Genomic DNA, 18,733 nt, shown 5'->3' on the forward strand with positions numbered 1-18,733 from the left:
ACATATATTTCCCTAGAGCAGGGGTAGGCAACCATAGAGAGGTGGAGATCTACCTGATCAACATGGGAGAAATCAATCACCACCAGGCACCTCCTCACTTCCTGATTTAATCCTTTCATTTCCATACTAACGCAATCACATGCATTGCACAGCAATTATCGGTTTAACCACCTCCCGTCCGGCCGTTGTATATAAACGGCCGGACGGTGGCAGTGCAGGGTCGGGTGGCCATTTATAAATGGCTTCCCCGCCCCCTGCTTGTGTGCGCTTCCTGGGAGCGTGCAGAACCGCGATCCGGTGCCCGCTGTGTCCTCCGGACACACTGGAACACCAATCGTCGTACAGGACCTCTGTGTGAGGTCCCGATCATGTGATCACTGATTGGCCAATCAGTGATCACATGCAGAGTAGTAAGCAAGATGTCACTTCTGACATCATTGCTTACTACGTGTGAAATCTGTGAATGATCACAGAGGTCACATGGTACAAGGCTATTCACAACAGCCTTGTACCATGTGACAAGCTGTGACCAGTCACAGCTCTCACAGTATTTTTCAATGGCTGCAAGAATGCAGCCAGAGAGAAGGAGAAATGATTGCTTTTACAGCCTTTATGGGTGTAAAAGTATTCAGTGTAAAAAAAAAAAAAATCTTCATCACCCCCCACAAGTAGTACAGTGTCACCATGGTGACACTGTACTGCTAGGGTGACAGTATGTAAAAAAAAAAACCCACATAAATAATAATATAAAATAAAAATGTAAAAAAAAAAGTTTAAAAATTATAATTTTTGGTTATAAACTAATTTGGGTTATTTTTTCTTTACTAAAAAGATAACAGAATAAATTTTGGCCAAGATTTATGGAGAAATATTATTTATTTGCAATATAACCTCTTTTTTTCAAAATGTTTGGACTTTTTCATTTACATAGCAAAAAAAATAAAAATTCCAGCGGTGAATAAATACCACCAAAATAAAGCTTTATCTTTCTCAAAAAATGCTAAAAAATTCATATGGGTACAGTGTTGCATGACCGCGCAATTGTCATTCAAAGTGTGATAGCGCTGAAAGCTGAAAATTGGCCTGGACAGGAAGGGGGTGAGAGTGTCCGGACTGGAAGGGGGTGAAAGTGTCCGGACTGGAAGGGGGTGAAAGTGTCCGGACTGGAAGGGGGTGAAAGTGTCCGGACTGGAAGGGGGAGAAAGTGTCCGGACTGGAAGGGGGGGAAAGTGTCCGGACTGGAAGGGGGGGAAAGTGTCCGGACTGGAAGGGGGAGAAAGTGTCCGGACTGGAAGGGGGAGAAAGTGTCCGGACTGGAAGGGGGAGAAAGTGTCCGGACTGGAAGGGGGTGAAAGTGTCCGGACTGGAAGGGGGAGAAAGTGTCCGGACTGGAAGGGGGTGAAAGTGTCCGGACTGGAAGGGGGGGAAAGTGTCCGGACTGGAAGGGGGTGAAAGTGTCCGGACAGGAAGGGGGTGAGAGTGTCCGGACTTGAAGTGGTTAAATCAGGCAGTGAGGAGGCAAAATATTATTTCCTCATCACCTGTCAAACACTCTCGGATAGCTTTTCAGAGGAGAAGCACCCTTAGGGCTTGTTCACACGTGAGGTTGGGGGGTGGTAATACCCTGGTTTTCCAACCCCAATCCCTACCCCCTTTAGCTGCAGAGGCAGCAGCCAAAGGTGTACACATGCTGCAGCAGGAATGATACCCCTTGTCACTTTTGGTGAGCACTACTGCCCGCCATTCGCAACCCATCACAAGTAAATGGGGTCACTCTGCAAGCACCCTGCAACTACGCGCTTCTGTGGGCTCCAAGGGGCAAATGCAGGTAGTGAGGAGGCGATACAATGCCTCCTCACTGCCTGCTTTAACCCCTAGGTGTCTGTACTGAACAAGGCAGCAGGGATCTTGGCCGGCACCCGTTGATCGCTGAGGAGACTGACAGAACACAGCTCTGCCTATGTAAACAAGTGACGCTGGTTGAGAAGGTGGTACACATCTAGGGCGATCAAAGCGTTAACTGTGTGTCTAGCCAGTGATTTTGTGTACTGTGTTAGGTGTTCTTCAGCGGCGATCTGCTAGATTTTCTTTCCCTGCAAAGCGGGCAATAAAATCTAGCAGATCGCCTAGTAAAAACACCTAATACAGTACACAAAATCACTGGTTAGGCACACAGTTAACCCTTTGATCGCCCTAGATGTGTACCACCTTCTCAACCAGTGTCATTAATACAGTGACAGTGTATATTATTAGCACTTATCACTGTATTAGTGTCACTGGTTCCCACAAAGTGTCAGTTAGTGTCAGACTGTCCTCCGCAATATCGCAGTCACGCTATAAGTCGCTGATCGCCACCATTACTAGTATTGAAAAAAGACTCCAGCATATATACCATCATTTTTAGACGCTATAACTGTTGTGGAAACCAATATAGGCTTACTGGAATTTTTTTTACCAAAAATATGTAGCAGAATACATTTTGGCCTAAATGTATCAAGAAATTAGATTTTTAAAATTTTTTTATCGGATATGTTTTATAGCAGAAAGTAAAAAATAATGTTTTTTTATTTAAATTTTTTTTTAAATTGGTCTTTTTTCGTTTATAAAGCAAAAATAAACACAGAGATGATCAAATACCACCAAAAGAAAGCTCTATTTGTGGGGAAAAAAGATTATATAAGTTTTATTTGGGTGCAGCGTTGCATGACCGCGCAATTGTCAGTTAAAGTAATGCAGCGCCGTATCGCAAAAAAATGGCCCGGTCAGAAAGGGGGGATGAATCTTCCGGGGGGCGAGGGGTTAATGATGTCACAGAGCAGAGAGATTCTTCATCTGTTCCCAACCTTTCTTTGTGTCTCCTGCAGAGTGCATTTGATGAGCTGGAGGGTGAGGAGATGCGGAGGGCCAGGACTCGCTCCAATCCGTATGAGATGATCCGAGGGGTCTTCTTCCTTAACAGGTGAGAACCGCTCTTTCATGTCATGTTACAGCAAACCTGTCCTTTGTGTTGGACACAACAGGTTCTTTTCCAGGTATGGAGGAGCATGTGACTTTCAGGATATTGGCCTAGTACTGTCAAGTATGTACTCAGCCCTACGTAAGCTCTAACCAGTGTAATTGTGAGCCCACACAGGCTATCCTAGTCAACCTAGGACAGAAAGTGTGTTACTGGCAGGATCGCCACGTGGAAATAATAGGGAAAAAAGTCTTAAAAATAAAATACCCATTAAAGTGTTACTAAACTCAGGACCCTGCATTCACTATATCTGCTCTCCCCGGACCCTGCATTCACTATATCTGCTCTCCCCGGACCCTGCATTCACTATATCCGCTCTCCCCGGAACCCGCATTCACTCTATCCGTTCTCCCCGGACCCTGCATTCACTATATCTGGTCTCCCCAGACCCTTGATTCACTATATCTGGTCTCCCCGGACCCCGCATTCACTATATCTGGTCTCCCTGGACCCCGCATTCACTATATCTGGTCTCCCTGGACCCTGCATTCACTATATCTGGTCTCCCTGGACCCTGCATTCACTATATCTGGTCTCCCTGGACCCCGCATTCACTATATCTGGTCTCCCTGGACCCTGCATTCACTATATCTGCTCTCCCCGGACCCTGCATTCACTATATCTGCTCTCCCCGGACCCTGCATTCACTATATCTAGTCTCCCCGGACCCTGCATTCACTATATCTGGTCTCCCACAGTACACACAACATGGAAATGCAATTATTTTAGGAAATATAAACTGCCGAGTCCAGTCAAGCACTGGTTAAAGATTGTAGGAGGAGTTTTCTTTCTGCTCTAGGAGGATGTAGAACCCTTGCCCTCTGTCTGGACAGTGCTGATTGGCCCTGTGCTGATCACACGCACTCTCCCAAGGAAAAAAACCTCTCTAGCAATACACACCCAACTGAGCATGTGCAGAGTGTCTCCACACGATATGTCTTATCAGGGGGTTAGAGGGGAACACTGGAAGAAGGGGAGGATCAGAGAAGACAGGATCAAACAGGCTTTTTACACAATGCGGAGGATTAACCCCTTAGGTTCCACAGTGAGTATAACAAGCATGCTTTACTGCATCTACAGACTGATTGTGGCCTGGTCAGGAACAGGGGGGTAAATCCTCTGGAGGGCGAGGGGTTAATGTAACCCTTGTGTGGATGTTTACAAGCGGTGTCACACTTCGTTTTATCCTATACTTTGGTGAGCGATACATTTTATAGGAAGTCTTTCACTTTCGGTATCAATTAATACTTGTGAGCTACTAAGTGGTATTTGAATAAATAAATAATTATTATTATTTAAATTAATAACACCTAATATAGCGATGCATCAGCACTAATACACATACCCATAAAACTGTGCCAAACTGATTAATAATAAATGAAATGTGTCGCGCTCCACCTACTAATACGAACTTTTAAATTAAAATTAAATTATATAACACCATATGATAATATGTAAAAGTAATACAACACAGGCTATCCCCGCTTCAGTCTATCCTGAATACTGCAGCCAGACTCTTCCACCTCACCAACCGCTCCGTATCCGCCTCCCCCCTCTGCTGATCCCTCCACTGGCTTCCGATTGCCCAACGCATAAAATTCAAAATACTAACATTGACGTACAAAGCCATTCATAACGCTGCCCCAAACTACATCACCGAATTGATGTCCATCTATCACCCAAAACGCACTCTCCGCTCCTCACAAGACCTCCTACTCTCCAGCTCCCTGGTCTCCTCCTCCCTTACCCGCCTCCAGGACTTCTCCAGGGCTTCCCCCATCCTCTGGAACTCACTACCCCAATCCATCAGACTGTCACCTTCCCTCCTCACCTTTAGGCGCACCCTGAAAACCCACCTCTTCAGGGAAGACTACCCCACCCTCACCAACTGCTGATCTCTTCCGCTTTCCCCACCACTCCATCCCCCACAGCTATTTCCTCCTGTACCACTCTCCCCTCCCTCCTAGATTGTAAGCTCCAAGGAGCAGGGCCCTCGAACCCCTCGTGTATTTTATTGTATTGTTACTGTATTGTCTCCCATTGTAATGTACAGCGCTGAGCAAACTGTTGGCGCTATATAAATACTGTGTAATAATAATAATAATGTGCCTCCTATACCAATCTACAAACATGCTAAAATCTCAAAAATCTAATAAATAATATTAATAAACCAATATATAAATGTGATGTGACATACTGTCACCCTAGCATTGCAGTGACACCATAGTGACACTGTATTACTTGTGGGGGGTGATGAAGATTGTGTTTTTTTTTTTATACTGATTGCTTTTACACCCATAAAGGCTGTAAAAGCAATCATTTCTCCTCTCTGGCTGCATTCTTGCAGCTATTGAGAAATACTGTGTGAGCTGTGATTGGTCACAGCTTGTCACCTGTTGTGAATAGCCCTGTACCATGTGACCTCTGTGATCATCACAGATTTCACACGTAGTAAGCAATGATGTCAGAAGTGACATCTTGCTTACACCTATTCATGTGATCACTGATTGGCCAATCAGTGATCACATGGTCGGGACCTCGCACAGAGGTCTCATACAGGGATCGGTGTTCCTCTGTGTCCGGAGGACACAGCGGGCACCGGATCACGGTGCCGCACACTCCCAGGGAGCGCGCACAATCCAAAATGGCGGGCGTTGTTTATAAATGGCAACCTGCCCCTGCACTGCCACCGTCTGACCGTTTATATACAGCGGCCAGACGGCAAGTGGTTAAGCTTTTTTTTTTTTTTTTTTTTTTTTTTTTAATTTTGTCAATTGCTTCCTGGTTTTTGGCCTAGGCAAAAATTATGTCATACATCCCAGGAGTCTTCATGGGAGGAGGAGCTTTCTCAACTAAACACACCCTCCAGCCTGCATGCTTGAGCTAAGGGCAGATGGATTCCAGGAAGTAAATGCTGCATGAATCATCTGCCCTTAAGATGTCCGTGCCTAGAAATGCTGGGGGGGGGTGTTTGTCAAAGTGATTTCTCACCAAAATAAAGCATGGAGACATGGATGGATGGGGGTAGGAAGGGGGGGGGGTGAGTTTGCTTTAAACGTTAACCTCTTCACGCCGGCGCCTCCCAGTCCTTTAAGGGGTTTCTAAGGCCGGGAGGCAGGGCGGGGTTTAGGGTCATGTGACCGCCGTGATTGGCTGTCATGGCAGTCACTTGGTCGGAAAGGTCCCGATCGCAAGGAGAGATCGGGACCTTTCTGTGGGATGCCGACACGTGCTGGGAGAGCTCAGGGTGCGTGCTCTCAGCACATGTTTGTTTACAAATGGTACACAAATATGCTGCCGCTCGGCGTCAAGGCCCAGTCACCAATAGGTCGCATGTTTGTGTTCTGTCGGTGTGAAGAGGTTAACAATGAATTAAATATTCTTATTGTATTTGTTTTGTATATTAAAAACTGTAATAAAATGTTTTTTTGTTAAAAGTAAATGAATTAAATAGTGTGTTCAGTTTGTGTTCTACAGATACAGGAGAGTTTAACCCCTCGCCTACCGGGCACTCTTACCCCCTTCCTGCCCAGGCCAATTTTCAGCTTTCAGCGCTGTTGCACTTTGAATGACAATTGTGCGGTCATGCAACACTGTACCCAAATTAAATTTTCATTAATGTTTGAGACAAATAGAGCTTTCTTTTGGTGGTACATAATCACCGCTGGGGTTTTTATTTTTTGCTAAACAGAAAAAAAAATACCAAAAATGTTGAAATAAAAAAGTTTTTATTAGTTTCTGTTATAAAGTTTTGTAAATACAGGCGTACCTCGGTTCACGAACTCCTCGGTTAACGTAAGTTTCGGTTTACGATTTTTTTCCGCAATACGAATGGATTAATTGGTTTTCAATGCATTTACAAATTTTTTTTTCATCATGTCCCTGTACAGTATTTATGCCTTTAAAGTGCACTTTATAAAGAGTTTTGAACAGATAAAATACTTTTTTTTTTACTTTTTTTTCACCACCGGAACGGATTAATTGGTTTTCAGTGCATTCCTATGGGAAACCGTGTTTTGGTTTCTGAATTTTTCGCAATACGAAAAGTCCAGCAGAACTAATTAAATTCGTAAACCGAGGTACGCCTGTAAGTGATTTTTCTCCTTCACTGGTGTGCGCTGATTAGTGTGCACTGATGAGTCTGTACTGATGGGCACTGATAAGTCTGCACTGATGGGCGCTGATGAGTCTGTACTGATGGGCACTGATGAGTCTGTAGTCACTAATAGACACTCGATAGGCGGCACTTGTGGGCACTGGTAGTGAGCACTGAGGAGACACTAATAGCCAGCACTGATGGAAACTAATAGCCAGCACTGAGGAGACACTGTTATCCAGCACTGATGGACACTGATAGCCAGCACTGAGGAGACATTGTTAGCCAGAACTGAGGGACACTAATAGCCAGCACTGAGGAGACACTGATAGCCAGCACTGATGGACACTGATAGCCAGCACTGATGGACTCTGATAGCCAGCACTGATGGAAACTAATAGCCAGCACTGAGGAGACACTGTTAGCCAGCACTGAGGAGACACTGTTATCCAGCACTGATGGACACTGATAGCCAGCACTGATGGACACTGATAGCCAGCACTGAGTAGACACTGATAGCCAGAACTGAGGGACACTGATAGCCAGCACTGAGGAGACACTGATAGCCAGCACTGAGGAGACACTGTTATCCAGCACTGATGGACACTGATAGCCAGCACTGATGGACACTGATAGCCAGCACTGAGTAGACACTGATAGCCAGAACTGAGGGACACTGATAGCCAGCACTGAGGAGACACTGATAGCCAGCACTGAGGAGACATTGTTAGCCAGAACTGAGGGACACTGATAGCCAGCACTGAGGAGACACTGATAGCCAGAACTGAGGGACACTGATTGCCAGCACTGAGGGACACTAATAGCCAGCACTGAGGAGACACTGATAGCCAGCACTGATGGACACTGATAGCCAGCACTGATGGACACTGATAGTCATCACTGATGGACACTGATAGCCAGCACTGATGGACTCTGATAGCCAGCACTGATGGACTCTGATAGCCAGCACTGATGGACTCTGATAGCCAGCACTGATGGACACTGATAGCCAGCACTGATGGGGACTGTTAGCTGCACTGATGGGGCTACACTGATTATCAGGGCACTGATGATCAGTGGTTTGATGATCAGTGTAGATGTCCCCTCGGAGAAATGCTGCTTACCGGCTCTCCTCACATGCTGTCAGCGCGAGGAAAGGACTGCAGATAAGCGGCATTTCCTATTTACACTGTGATCAGCTGTGATTGGACACAGCTGATCACATGGTAGAGGGCTGCTCTGATCAGCCCTTTACCTGGATCCCTGATCAGCTGTGTCCAGAGGACACAGCGATCACAGATCACGCCCACGCGTGCCCCAGGGGTGTGCGGGAGACATGGTTTCTGGAAGGCCGTCCATGGATACCGACCACCCTGTAGCTGTCTTTTGGCTATAGCGCGTGGTCAGGTTAATCCATAGAGGAGGCAGAGCAGTGTCGGCCTACATAGGTAGAGGCTGTGAACAGTGTTATCACCCCTCTGATGTGTCCTTAGGCTAGGTTCACATCTGCATGGATGATTGTCACTGCGGGACCGCACTTTTTCCCACAGCCACAACCACCCGCACAGAAATACGCAGGAGACGTGTGTGTGCAAACCTGCAGGAGATTAATCCCAATGGCACACAGCATACGCTGCAAATCACCCTGCACTGGGGGCCGCACTATATTTGTTTCCCGTGCCGGCTGTGATTCCAAAATTGAAGCATGGACCTTTTCCATGCATTTCAGGAGACACGGCAGCCCATTGAAATAAATGAGCCGTCATGCCCATGCAAAACACGGATCGCAGAATCGCATCAGTGGGAACCAGAGCAGGAACCGTGGGACCACAAAAGGATCTGCATCAGTTTTTTTTTTTTTTTTTTTCAGGTTAAACTGTTCTTATATATGGGGTTCAGCTATACATGTAGTTGTTGGGATTGTCCTTTATGATTTCCTGATATGAGAAATAGTTTTCAATCCAACCAGTTGTTCTATAAATATTCCACCAGCCACTACCGTGTGTGACATGTCTGCCTCTCCTTTCCAGGGCAGCTATGAAGATGGCAAATATCGACCACGTGTTTGATTACATGTTCACCAATCCTAAGGATTCTCAGGGGGTGAGAACTTTTATCAGCATTTCTCTGTTTGTTGAGCATTGAGGAGCTAAAGTGTCATGGCTGCCTGTATTTGTCATGTGATCGCTGCCAAAAAGGAATTGCTGTTGATGCTCAGCTGCTTCTTTGGCTAACTTGGCCTGGATGTCGCCCTTCATCAGAGATCTACTACAACTGGAGCACTCGGAATCTGGTGCAGCTGTGCATGGCAACCAATCAGATTCTAACTTGTAGCTGCTGCAGCTGTGCATGGCAACCAATCAGCTTCTAACTTGTAGCTGCTGCAGCTGTGCATGGCAACCAATCAGCTTCTGACTTGTAGCTGGTGCAGCTGCGCATGGCAGCCAATCAGCTTCTAACTTGTAGCTGGTGCAGCTGTGCATGGCAGCCAATCAGCTTCTAACTTGTAGCTGGTGCAGCTGTGCATGGCAGCCAATCAGCTTCTAACTTGTAGCTGGTGCAGCTGTGCATGGCAACCAATCAGCTTCTAACTTGTAGCTGGTGCAGCTGTGCATGGCAACCAGTCAGCTTCTAACTTGTAGCTGGTGCAGCTGTGCATGGCAACCAATCAGCTTCTAACTTGTAGCTGGTGCAGCTGTGCATGGCAACCAATCAGCTTCTAACTTGTAGCTGGTGCAGCTGTGCATGGCAACCAATCAGCTTCTAACTTGTAGCTGCTGCAGCTGTGCATGGCAACCAATCAGCTTCTAACTTGTAGCCGGTGCAGCTGTGCATGGCAACCAATCAGCTTCTAACTTGTAGCTGGTGCAGCTGTGCATGGGAACCAATCAGGTTCTAGCTTCAGCTTGTTCAAATCAGCTTTGCCAATAAAACCTGGAAGCTGATTGGTTTCTATGCAGAGCTGCGCCAGATCCTTTTATCAGCATTTCTCTGTTGAGCATTGAGGAGCTAAAGTGTTATGGCTGCCGTTTGGCTGTATTTGTCATGTGATCGCTGCCAAAAAGGTATTGCTGTTGATGCTCAGCTGCTTCTTTGGCTACCTTGGCCCGGATGTCGCCCTTCATCAGAGATTTACTACAACTGGAGCGCTCGGAATCTGGTGCAGCTGTGCATGGCAACCAATCAGCTTCTAACTTGTAGCTGGTGCAGCTGTGCATGGCAACCAATCAGCTTCTAACTTGTAGCTGGTGCAGCTGTGCATGGCAACCAATCAGCTTCTAACTTGTAGCTGGTGCAGCTGTTCATGGCAGCCAATCAGCTTCTAACTTGTACCTGGTGCACCTTTGCATGGCAGCCAATCAGCTTCTAACTTTAGCTTGACCAGCTCAGCTTTGCCAATAAAACCTGGAAGCTGATTGGTTTCTATGCAGAGCTGCGCCGGATCCTGTGTGCACCAGTTATAGTAAATCTCTCTCTGCCTGAAGGGATTCTAGAACAGCGGTGTGTCTTATTTATTGATTTATTTATTTATTTCAGGTGTTTATATAGCGCCATCAATTTTACGCAGCGCTTTACATATATATTTTACATTCACATCAGTCCCCGCCCCCGAGGGGCGTACAATCTAAGGTCCCTAACTCACATTCATACATACACATACTAGGGACAATGTAGACAGGAGCCTGTTTACCTACCAGCATGTCTTTGGAGGGTGGGAGGAACCCGCTCCCACTTCCGCTGCGACCGCCTAGGCGATCGGAAGCGGAAGTTGTCCTCCTCCCTCCCTCCCCATAATCTTCTGGGACACGTGACAGGTCCCAGAAGACTACGGGGCCATTCACAAAGCACAGCCCTTCTTGCGCATGCGTAGTGGGTACCCACAAGCTTTCACAGCCGGGTGCCCACATTGAAGATGTTGGCGCCAGGGAGAGAAGACGGTTGGTGAAACCAGCCATGGTGAGGACACCGCAGGACTGAGGGACAGGTAAGTGGCTGTATTTTAAAAGGCAGCAGCTACAGTTTTTGTAGCTGCTGACTTTTATTTATTTATTTATTTTTTTTCAGTAGGAACTCCGCTTTACCCGCGTCCCGTCAGAGGTACGTATATATGCTGCCTCTCGGCGGGTGGGCTTCCAACACAGATAGGCCGCAGATATGTAAACCCTTTTCTGTGCTCAAAGCACGCCCCCTGCACAGTTGCCGGCGGGGACCGGAAAGCACCTGATGCATACTTGAGATCGGGACCTTTACAATCATGTGGCAGCACAGCGGCTAAATGGTTAGCACTTCCGCCTGGCTGTACTCGGGTCATTGGTTCGAATCCCAACCACAGCATCACCTGCTTGGAGTTTACATGTTCTCCCTGTGCCTGCATTGGTTTCCTCCCACACTCCAAAGACATGCTGGTAGGTGAATTGGCTCCTGTCTAAATTGTCCCTAGTATGTGTATGTATGAATGTGAGTTAGGGACGTTAGATTGTACGCCCCTTGAGGGTTAGGGACTGATGTGAATGTACAATATATATTTAAAGATCTGTGTAAATTGACGGCGATATATAAGTACCTGAAATGAAATAAAATAAATAAATGTGACTATCAGTCACATGATCGGAATGCCCGCCTCAGTCTCCTGGAACTTAAAACCTCTTAAAGGGCCAAGAAGGGGTTAATAATCCTCATTCTGCCCGGGTGATGTAGACGTTTATTAGCCGTTCTGACAGTTTCATGTCTCTTCTGTTCTCCAGAAGTCGCTGGTTAGAGATAAGGAATCGGAGTTGTTGTACTTCGCAGACGTTTGCGCTGGGCCAGGCGGCTTCTCCGAATACGTGTTGTGGAGGAAGAAATGGCACGCCAAAGGGTTCGGCATGACCCTGAAAGGACCGAACGACTTCAAACTAGAAGACTTTTACGCCGCACCCAGCGAACTGTTTGAACCGTATTATGGTAAGTACTCCCCCTGCTGTGCAGAAACACTCCATTTTTTTTTATTATGGTTCAAATCTCCAGAATTTCATCTCCCCCTCCCCCCCCCCCCCCCCGCTCCCCCATTCCTCTTGTCTGAATCTTCTGGATTGTTTAACTCTTTGGCGCAGACAGTTCGCAAATATGAAGCTTCGGTGGCTGGGCTGTGATGTCGAGAGGCCGCGTATTTTCACACCCTATGTAAACAAACGTGCCGAGGGTGCGCGCCTGTTATGATCCGCCAGGTGGTGCCTCTGGCTGCCCACTTGACAGACCTACCCAAAGCGTGGAGTCTAAGTCCCGGTCTGTGCTTTCACCAGGGCCCCTGATGGTGGGGATGGACTTGTAACAGACCAGGACCAGGTCACGACCTCTGAGCAGGCCCACCAGTGGCAGAGGGAACCTCCGGGATGTATAGGTACCGGGAGAGCCAGATGTGAGGAGGCCGGCAGGACCTAGCAGGATGGATCACGAGCAGTGGTCCCGTGGGGTAAGCGAGGTACAGAATCGGCAGGTGGAGAGTAGTCAGGTCACACGCAGGGTCAGCAGGATAAGTCAGTCCGCAGAGAGGTCAAACAAGCCGGGGGTCAGGAGAGGAGAAGGCAGCGTAGTCAGGGCAATCCGGGTCAAACACAGGAGAAGGCAGTGTAGTCAGGGCAATCCGGGTCAAACACAGGAGAAGGCAGCGTAGTCAGGGCAATCCGGGTCAAACACAGGAGAAGGCAGCGTAGTCAGGGCAATCAGGGTCAGTATCACAGGTACAGGAACTCAGGAACACAGATAGACCTTGCGGCAATCTGTGACAGTGCAGGGCATCTTTAAATATCGCGCCCTGCACTGTCATTGGCCGCCCAGGACGCGCCCCCGGGCTGTGATTGGCCGCCCGAGGCGCGCCCGCGGCTCCTACTGCGCATGCGCGGCGTCCTGTCAGCCGCGGCCCGCCGGGACCTGGTGCTTGTGTCCCGGCGTGAGCCGCTGCTAGTGCGCGTGCGCCGGGGGAGGCGCCGCGGCGGTCCCTGACAGCGCCCTGCATGCTCCTGGCATGTTTGCCGGAACTTCACGGAAAGATCCTGATCGGGAGCTTTCCGATCATGTGACAGCCAATCATGGCGGTCCCATGACCCTAAACTCCGCCCTACCTCTTGGCGTCACAGACCCCTTAAAGGGCCAGGAGGCGCTGGCACCAAGGCGTTAACTGGGCGCCTCTGTTTTTCTCTATTTAAAAGTCGCTCCTGGTCATGTTTCCTCCTTGTTATATTATACTGAAGGAGAAGTGTGACTTGTTTATGTCTTGCTTCATCCTGTGACCTCCACAGCACCTAGCCGCCTACAGCCATTAACCATTTCCCTTCCAGCCCATGTACATAAACGGCCGGACGGGAGCAATGCAGCGGCGGGTTGCCGTTCATAACCGGCACCCGCATTTATAGCCTGTGCGCGATCCCTGGGAGCACACGGCACCGCGACCAGGTGCCTGCTGTGTCCGGAGGGGGAAGGGAAAATGTCACCAGCACACTGAGGGTCACCAATATGGGTCCAAATGTTTTAATGAACGATCGCATAGCAAGGCAATGTTCCGGAGTCTTGCAGGGCCCCTTCATTAGGCATGCCTGATGAAAGGGTCCTGCATGACTCCAAAACGTTGCCTGGTCATAGGCCTGATGAAGGGGTCCTGCATGACTCCAAAACGTTGCCTGGTCACATGCCTGATGAAGGAGTCCTGCATGACTCCAAAACGTTGCCTGGTCACATGCCTGATGAAGGGGTCCTGCATGACTCCAAAACGTTGCCTGGTCACATGCCTGATGAAGGGGTCCTGCATGACTCCAAAACGTTGCCTGGTCACATTCCTGATGAAGGGGTCCTGCATGACTCCAAAACGTTGCCTGGTCACATGCCTGATGAAGGTGTCCTGCATGACTCCAAAACGTTGCCTGGTCACATGCCTGTTGAAGGAGTCCTGCATGACTCCAAAACGTTGCCTAGTCACATGCCTGATGAAGGGGTCCTGCATGACTCCAAAACGTTGCCTGGTCACATGCTTAATGAAGGAGTCCTGCATGACTCCAAAACATTGCCTGGTCACATGGCTGATGAAGGGGTCCTGCAAGACTCCAAAACGTTGCCTGGTCACATGCCTGATGAAGGGGTCCTGCAAGACTCCAAAACGTTGCCTGGTCACATACCTGATGAAGGGGTCCTGCGAAACTCCGAAACGTTGCCTGGTCATATGCCTGATGAAGGGGTCCTGCAAGACTCCAAAACGTTGCCTGGTCACATGCCTGATGAAGGGGTCCTGCAAGACTCCAAAACGTTGCCTGGTCACATACCTGATGAAGGGGTCCTGCAAAACTCCGAAACGTTGCCTGGTCATATGCCTGATGAAGGGGTCCTGCGAGACTCCGAAACGTTGCCTGGTCACATACCTGATGAAGGGGTCCTGCGAAACTCCGAAACGTTGCCTGGTCATATGCCTGATGAAGGGGTCCTGCGAGACTCCGAAACGTTGCCTGGTCATATGCCTGATGAAGGGGTCCTGCGAAACTCCGAAACGTTGCCTGGTCATATGCCTGATGAAGGGGTCCTGCAAGACTCCAAAACGTTGCCTGGTCACATACCTGATGAAGGGGTCCTGCGAAACTCCGAAACAATGCCTGGTCATATGCCTGATGAAGGGGTCCTGCGAGACTCCGAAACGTTGCCTGGTCATATGCCTGATGAAGGGGTCCTGCGAGACTCCGAAACGTTGCCTGGTCATATGCCTGATGAAGGGGTCCTGCGAAACTCTGAAACGTTGCCTGGTCATATGCCTGATGAAGGGGTCCTGCAAGACTCCAAAACGTTGCCTGGTCACATACCTGATGAAGGGGTCCTGCGAAACTCCGAAACAATGCCTGGTCATATGCCTGATGAAGGGGTCCTGCGAGACTCCGAAACGTTGCCTGGTCACATACCTGATGAAGGGGTCCTGCAAAACTCCGAAACGTTGCCTGGTCATATGCCTGATGAAGGGGTCCTGCGAGACTCCGAAACGTTGCCTTGCTGTAACTATGTGATCGTTCATTAAAACCTTTGGACCCGTATTGGTGATCCTCGGTGTGCTGGTGACATTTTCTCTCGCTGATTCTGTTCGGTTCCAGCCGACGGTCGCTGCAGCACCAACTTATACACACACAGCCGTTTTTAACGCAGGAACGTGTGCGTTTGGATTGTACACGTGCATGCTGTGTCCAGAGGACACAGCGGAACAGCGATCGTTGGATGGGACCTCTGTGTGAGGTCCCGATCATGTGATCACTGATTTGCCAATCACATGAATAGTACTAAGCAAGATGTCACTTCTGACATCATTGCTTACTACCTGTGAAATATCACAGAGATCACATGGTACAGGGCCATTCACAACAGCCTTGTACCATGTGACAAGCTGTACCAATCACATCTCTCACAGTATTTCTCAATGGCTGCAAGAATGCAGCCAGAGAAAAGGAGAAATGATTGCTTTTGCAGCCTTTTTGGCACCATCGGATTACAGAACGAAGGACATTTTCGATTGAAAAATCGTTCGGAATTCGCCCCATGTATGGCCGGCTTTAGGCATCCAGTTGACCACTTGAGCTCTGGAAGGTTTTACCCCCGTCATGACCAGGCCATTTTTTTGCGGTTTAGCACTACACTACTTTTACTGGTAATTGCGCGGTCATGCACTGCCATACCCAAATGAAATTTATATCATTTGTTTCACACAAATAGAGCATTTTTTTGGGTGGTATTTGATCACCGCTGTGCTTTTCATTTGTTGTTATTTAAATGAAATAAGATTGAAAAATAAAAAAAAAAACAAAAACAATATTTTTTACTTTCTGTTATAATACATATCTAATAAAAATAGAAAAAAAATCTAATTTCATAAATTTAGACTAAAATGCATTCTGCTACATGTCTTTTGGTAAAATAAAAAAAATCACAATAAGTGTGTGTTGAATCTTTTCTGTGAAAATTATAGTGTGTAGAAACCGTGGTATATATACTGGAATGTTTATTTAACCCCCCCGCCTACAGGGCACTTCTAACCCCTCCCTGCCTACCGGGCACTTCTAACCCCTCCCTGCCTACAGGGCACTTCTACCCCCTTCCTGCCTACAGGGCACTTCTACCCCCTTCCTGCCTACAGGACACTTCTACCCCCTTCCTGCCTACAGGGCACTTCTACCCCCTTCCTGCCTACAGGACACTTCTACCCCCTTCCTGCCTACAGGGCACTTCTACCCCCTTCCTGCCTACAGGACACTTCTACCCCCTTCCTGCCTACCGGGCACTTCTACCCCCTTCCTGCCCAGGCCAATTTCCAGCTTTCAGCGCTGTCACACTTTGAATGACAATTGCGCGGTCATGCAACACTGTACCCTTATGAAATTTTTATCATTTTTTTGTGACAGATAGAGCTTTATTTTGGTGGTATTTAATCACCTCGGGGTTTTTTATTTTTTCTTAAGCCAAAAACCACTGAAAATTTTGAAAAAAAAAGTTTTTTCTTAGTTTTTGTTATAAAATTTTGTAAATAAGTGATTTTTCTCCTTCACTGATGTGCACTAATGAGGCTGCAGTGATGGCCACTGATAAGCTGCACTGATGGACACTGATAGGTGGCACTGATGGGCACTGATGTGGAGGCACTGGTAGGTGGCACTGATGGGCGTTGACAGGCATCACTGATGGGCACTGAAAGGCAGCACTCATATATGGCACTGACTAGCACTGATAGGTGGCACTGACTGGCACTGATAGGTGGCACTGACTGGCACTCTTAGGTGGCACTAATAGGCAGCACTGACGGGCACTGATAGGCGGCACTGATGCACACTGATAGGCAGCACTGACTGGCACTGATAGGCGGCACTGATAGGTGGCACTGATTGGCAGCACTGACTGGCATTGATAGGTGGCACTGACTGGCACTGATGGGTGACACTGAAAGGCAGCTCAGATGGGCACTGATATGTGGCATTGATGTGCACTGGTAGGCACTGAATTGTGGCACTGATGGGCACTGACAGCTGGCACTGATGGACACTGACAGGTGGCACTGCTGGGGCTACACAGATCATCAGGGCACACTGATCATCAGTGCTCTGATGATCAGTGTACATGTCCCCTCCGAGGAATGCCGATTACCTCCTCTCCTCTGTCAGCGTGACAGCTCGCAAGGAGAGAAATGCCGATAACCGACATCTCCTTGTTTACATGCGATCAGCTGTGATTGGACACAGCTGATCACATGACCGAGCCGACATCTTCGGCTCTTTCCGTTGATCGGTGATCCGCTGCGTCCGAGGGACACAGCGCACCGCCGATTGCCGCTCTGCGCACTCCCGGAGCCGCGCATGCGTGGTGAGAATGGAAGGAAGTCATATGATGTCCTCCCAGAACGAGAGAACCGCCTTGCACCCGTCATTGTACTATAATGGCGGGCGGGAGGTGGTTAATTTTTTTATACTAGTAATGGTGGTAATCAGCGAGTTATAATGGGACTGTGATAGGGCAGAGGGTAGTCTGACATCATCAGTGACACTAATACAGTGATCAGTACTAATACTATACACTTCCAGGGACAGGACACAGCACAGGTCCCAGGAGACTGCGGGACCAATCACAGCAAGCAGCGCGGCTCGCGCATGCGCAGTGTGCACCGGCTGTGAAGCCGCAAGCTGTCAAAGCTGGGTGCCCACATCTAAGATTCCGGGGACCGAAGACGGTATCCAGCGCCCCCTCAGGTGACAGCATTGCTGGCTCCGGGGACAGGTGAGTGTCTGTTTATTAAAAGTCAGCAGCTAAAGTTTTTGTAGCTGCTGACTTTTTTTTCTTTTTCACCTCCATCATGACCAGGCCATTTTCTTTGCTATTCTGCACTGCGCTACTTTAACTGGCAATTGTACGGTCATGCAGCACTGTTCCCAAATGAAATTTATATCATTTTTGTCATACAAATAGAGCTTTCTTTTGGTGGTATTTTACCACCGCTGGGGTTTTTATTTTTTTATTATATAAAGGAAAAAAAAAAAAGACAGAAAATTTAGAAAAAAAAAACAATGTTTTTTAATTTCTGCTATAAAACATATCCCCCCAAAAATGAAAAAAAAAATCAAATTTCTTCATAAATTTATACCAAAATGTATTATGCTACATGTCTTTGGTAAACAAACCAAAAAAATCCCAATAAGTGTCTTCTATTTGGTTTACATGAACGTTACATCGTCTCCCCCCCCCCCCCCCACCTCCCAAAGGTGCCAATCCTTAATGGGGAGCTGGGGACCAATCTTTAAAATGAAACTTCCCCTTTTGGGTGGAACTCTGCTTTAAGTGTGCGCCTAACAAGTGTTAATGTGTGTAATGTGCGCTGCTTTTTAATCAACATCTGTTTGCTCCTTCTCCCTGGTTTGCAGGGAAAAGTAACAGACATATTTTTCCCTCTGTATAGAGCCCTGCGTGTTTGCTACCAGACGTGTAGCAGAATACATTTTGGCCTAAATTTATGAAGAAATTGTATTTTTTTATATATATTTTTTTAATATTTTATAGCAAAAAGGAAAGATGTATAGTCCTTTTTTTTTTTTCATTTATAGCACAAAAAACCCCCCCAAAAAACGCATTTATATATA

At 47.7% G+C, this 18,733-nt stretch overlaps 1 protein-coding gene across 1 annotated transcript in view; it reads left to right on the forward strand.

The window, feature by feature from the left end:
* The window catches only part of CMTR1 (cap methyltransferase 1), a 70,003-nt gene that overhangs the window by 11,286 nt on the left and 39,984 nt on the right, over window positions 1-18,733 (forward strand). Inside the window, exons 5-7 of the mRNA XM_089665422.1 lie at window positions 2,865-2,959; window positions 9,143-9,215; window positions 11,858-12,056. Of these exons, the coding sequence (XP_089521548.1) occupies window positions 2,865-2,959; window positions 9,143-9,215; window positions 11,858-12,056 (367 nt within the window). The remainder of the gene's footprint in view (window positions 1-2,864; window positions 2,960-9,142; window positions 9,216-11,857; window positions 12,057-18,733) is intronic.

This window comes from Staurois parvus, unplaced genomic scaffold, assembly GCF_062004578.1.
Source record: "Staurois parvus isolate SC_StPar_1 unplaced genomic scaffold, SC_StPar_1.0 ptg002185l, whole genome shotgun sequence".
NCBI classification, from domain to species: domain Eukaryota; kingdom Metazoa; phylum Chordata; class Amphibia; order Anura; family Ranidae; genus Staurois; species Staurois parvus.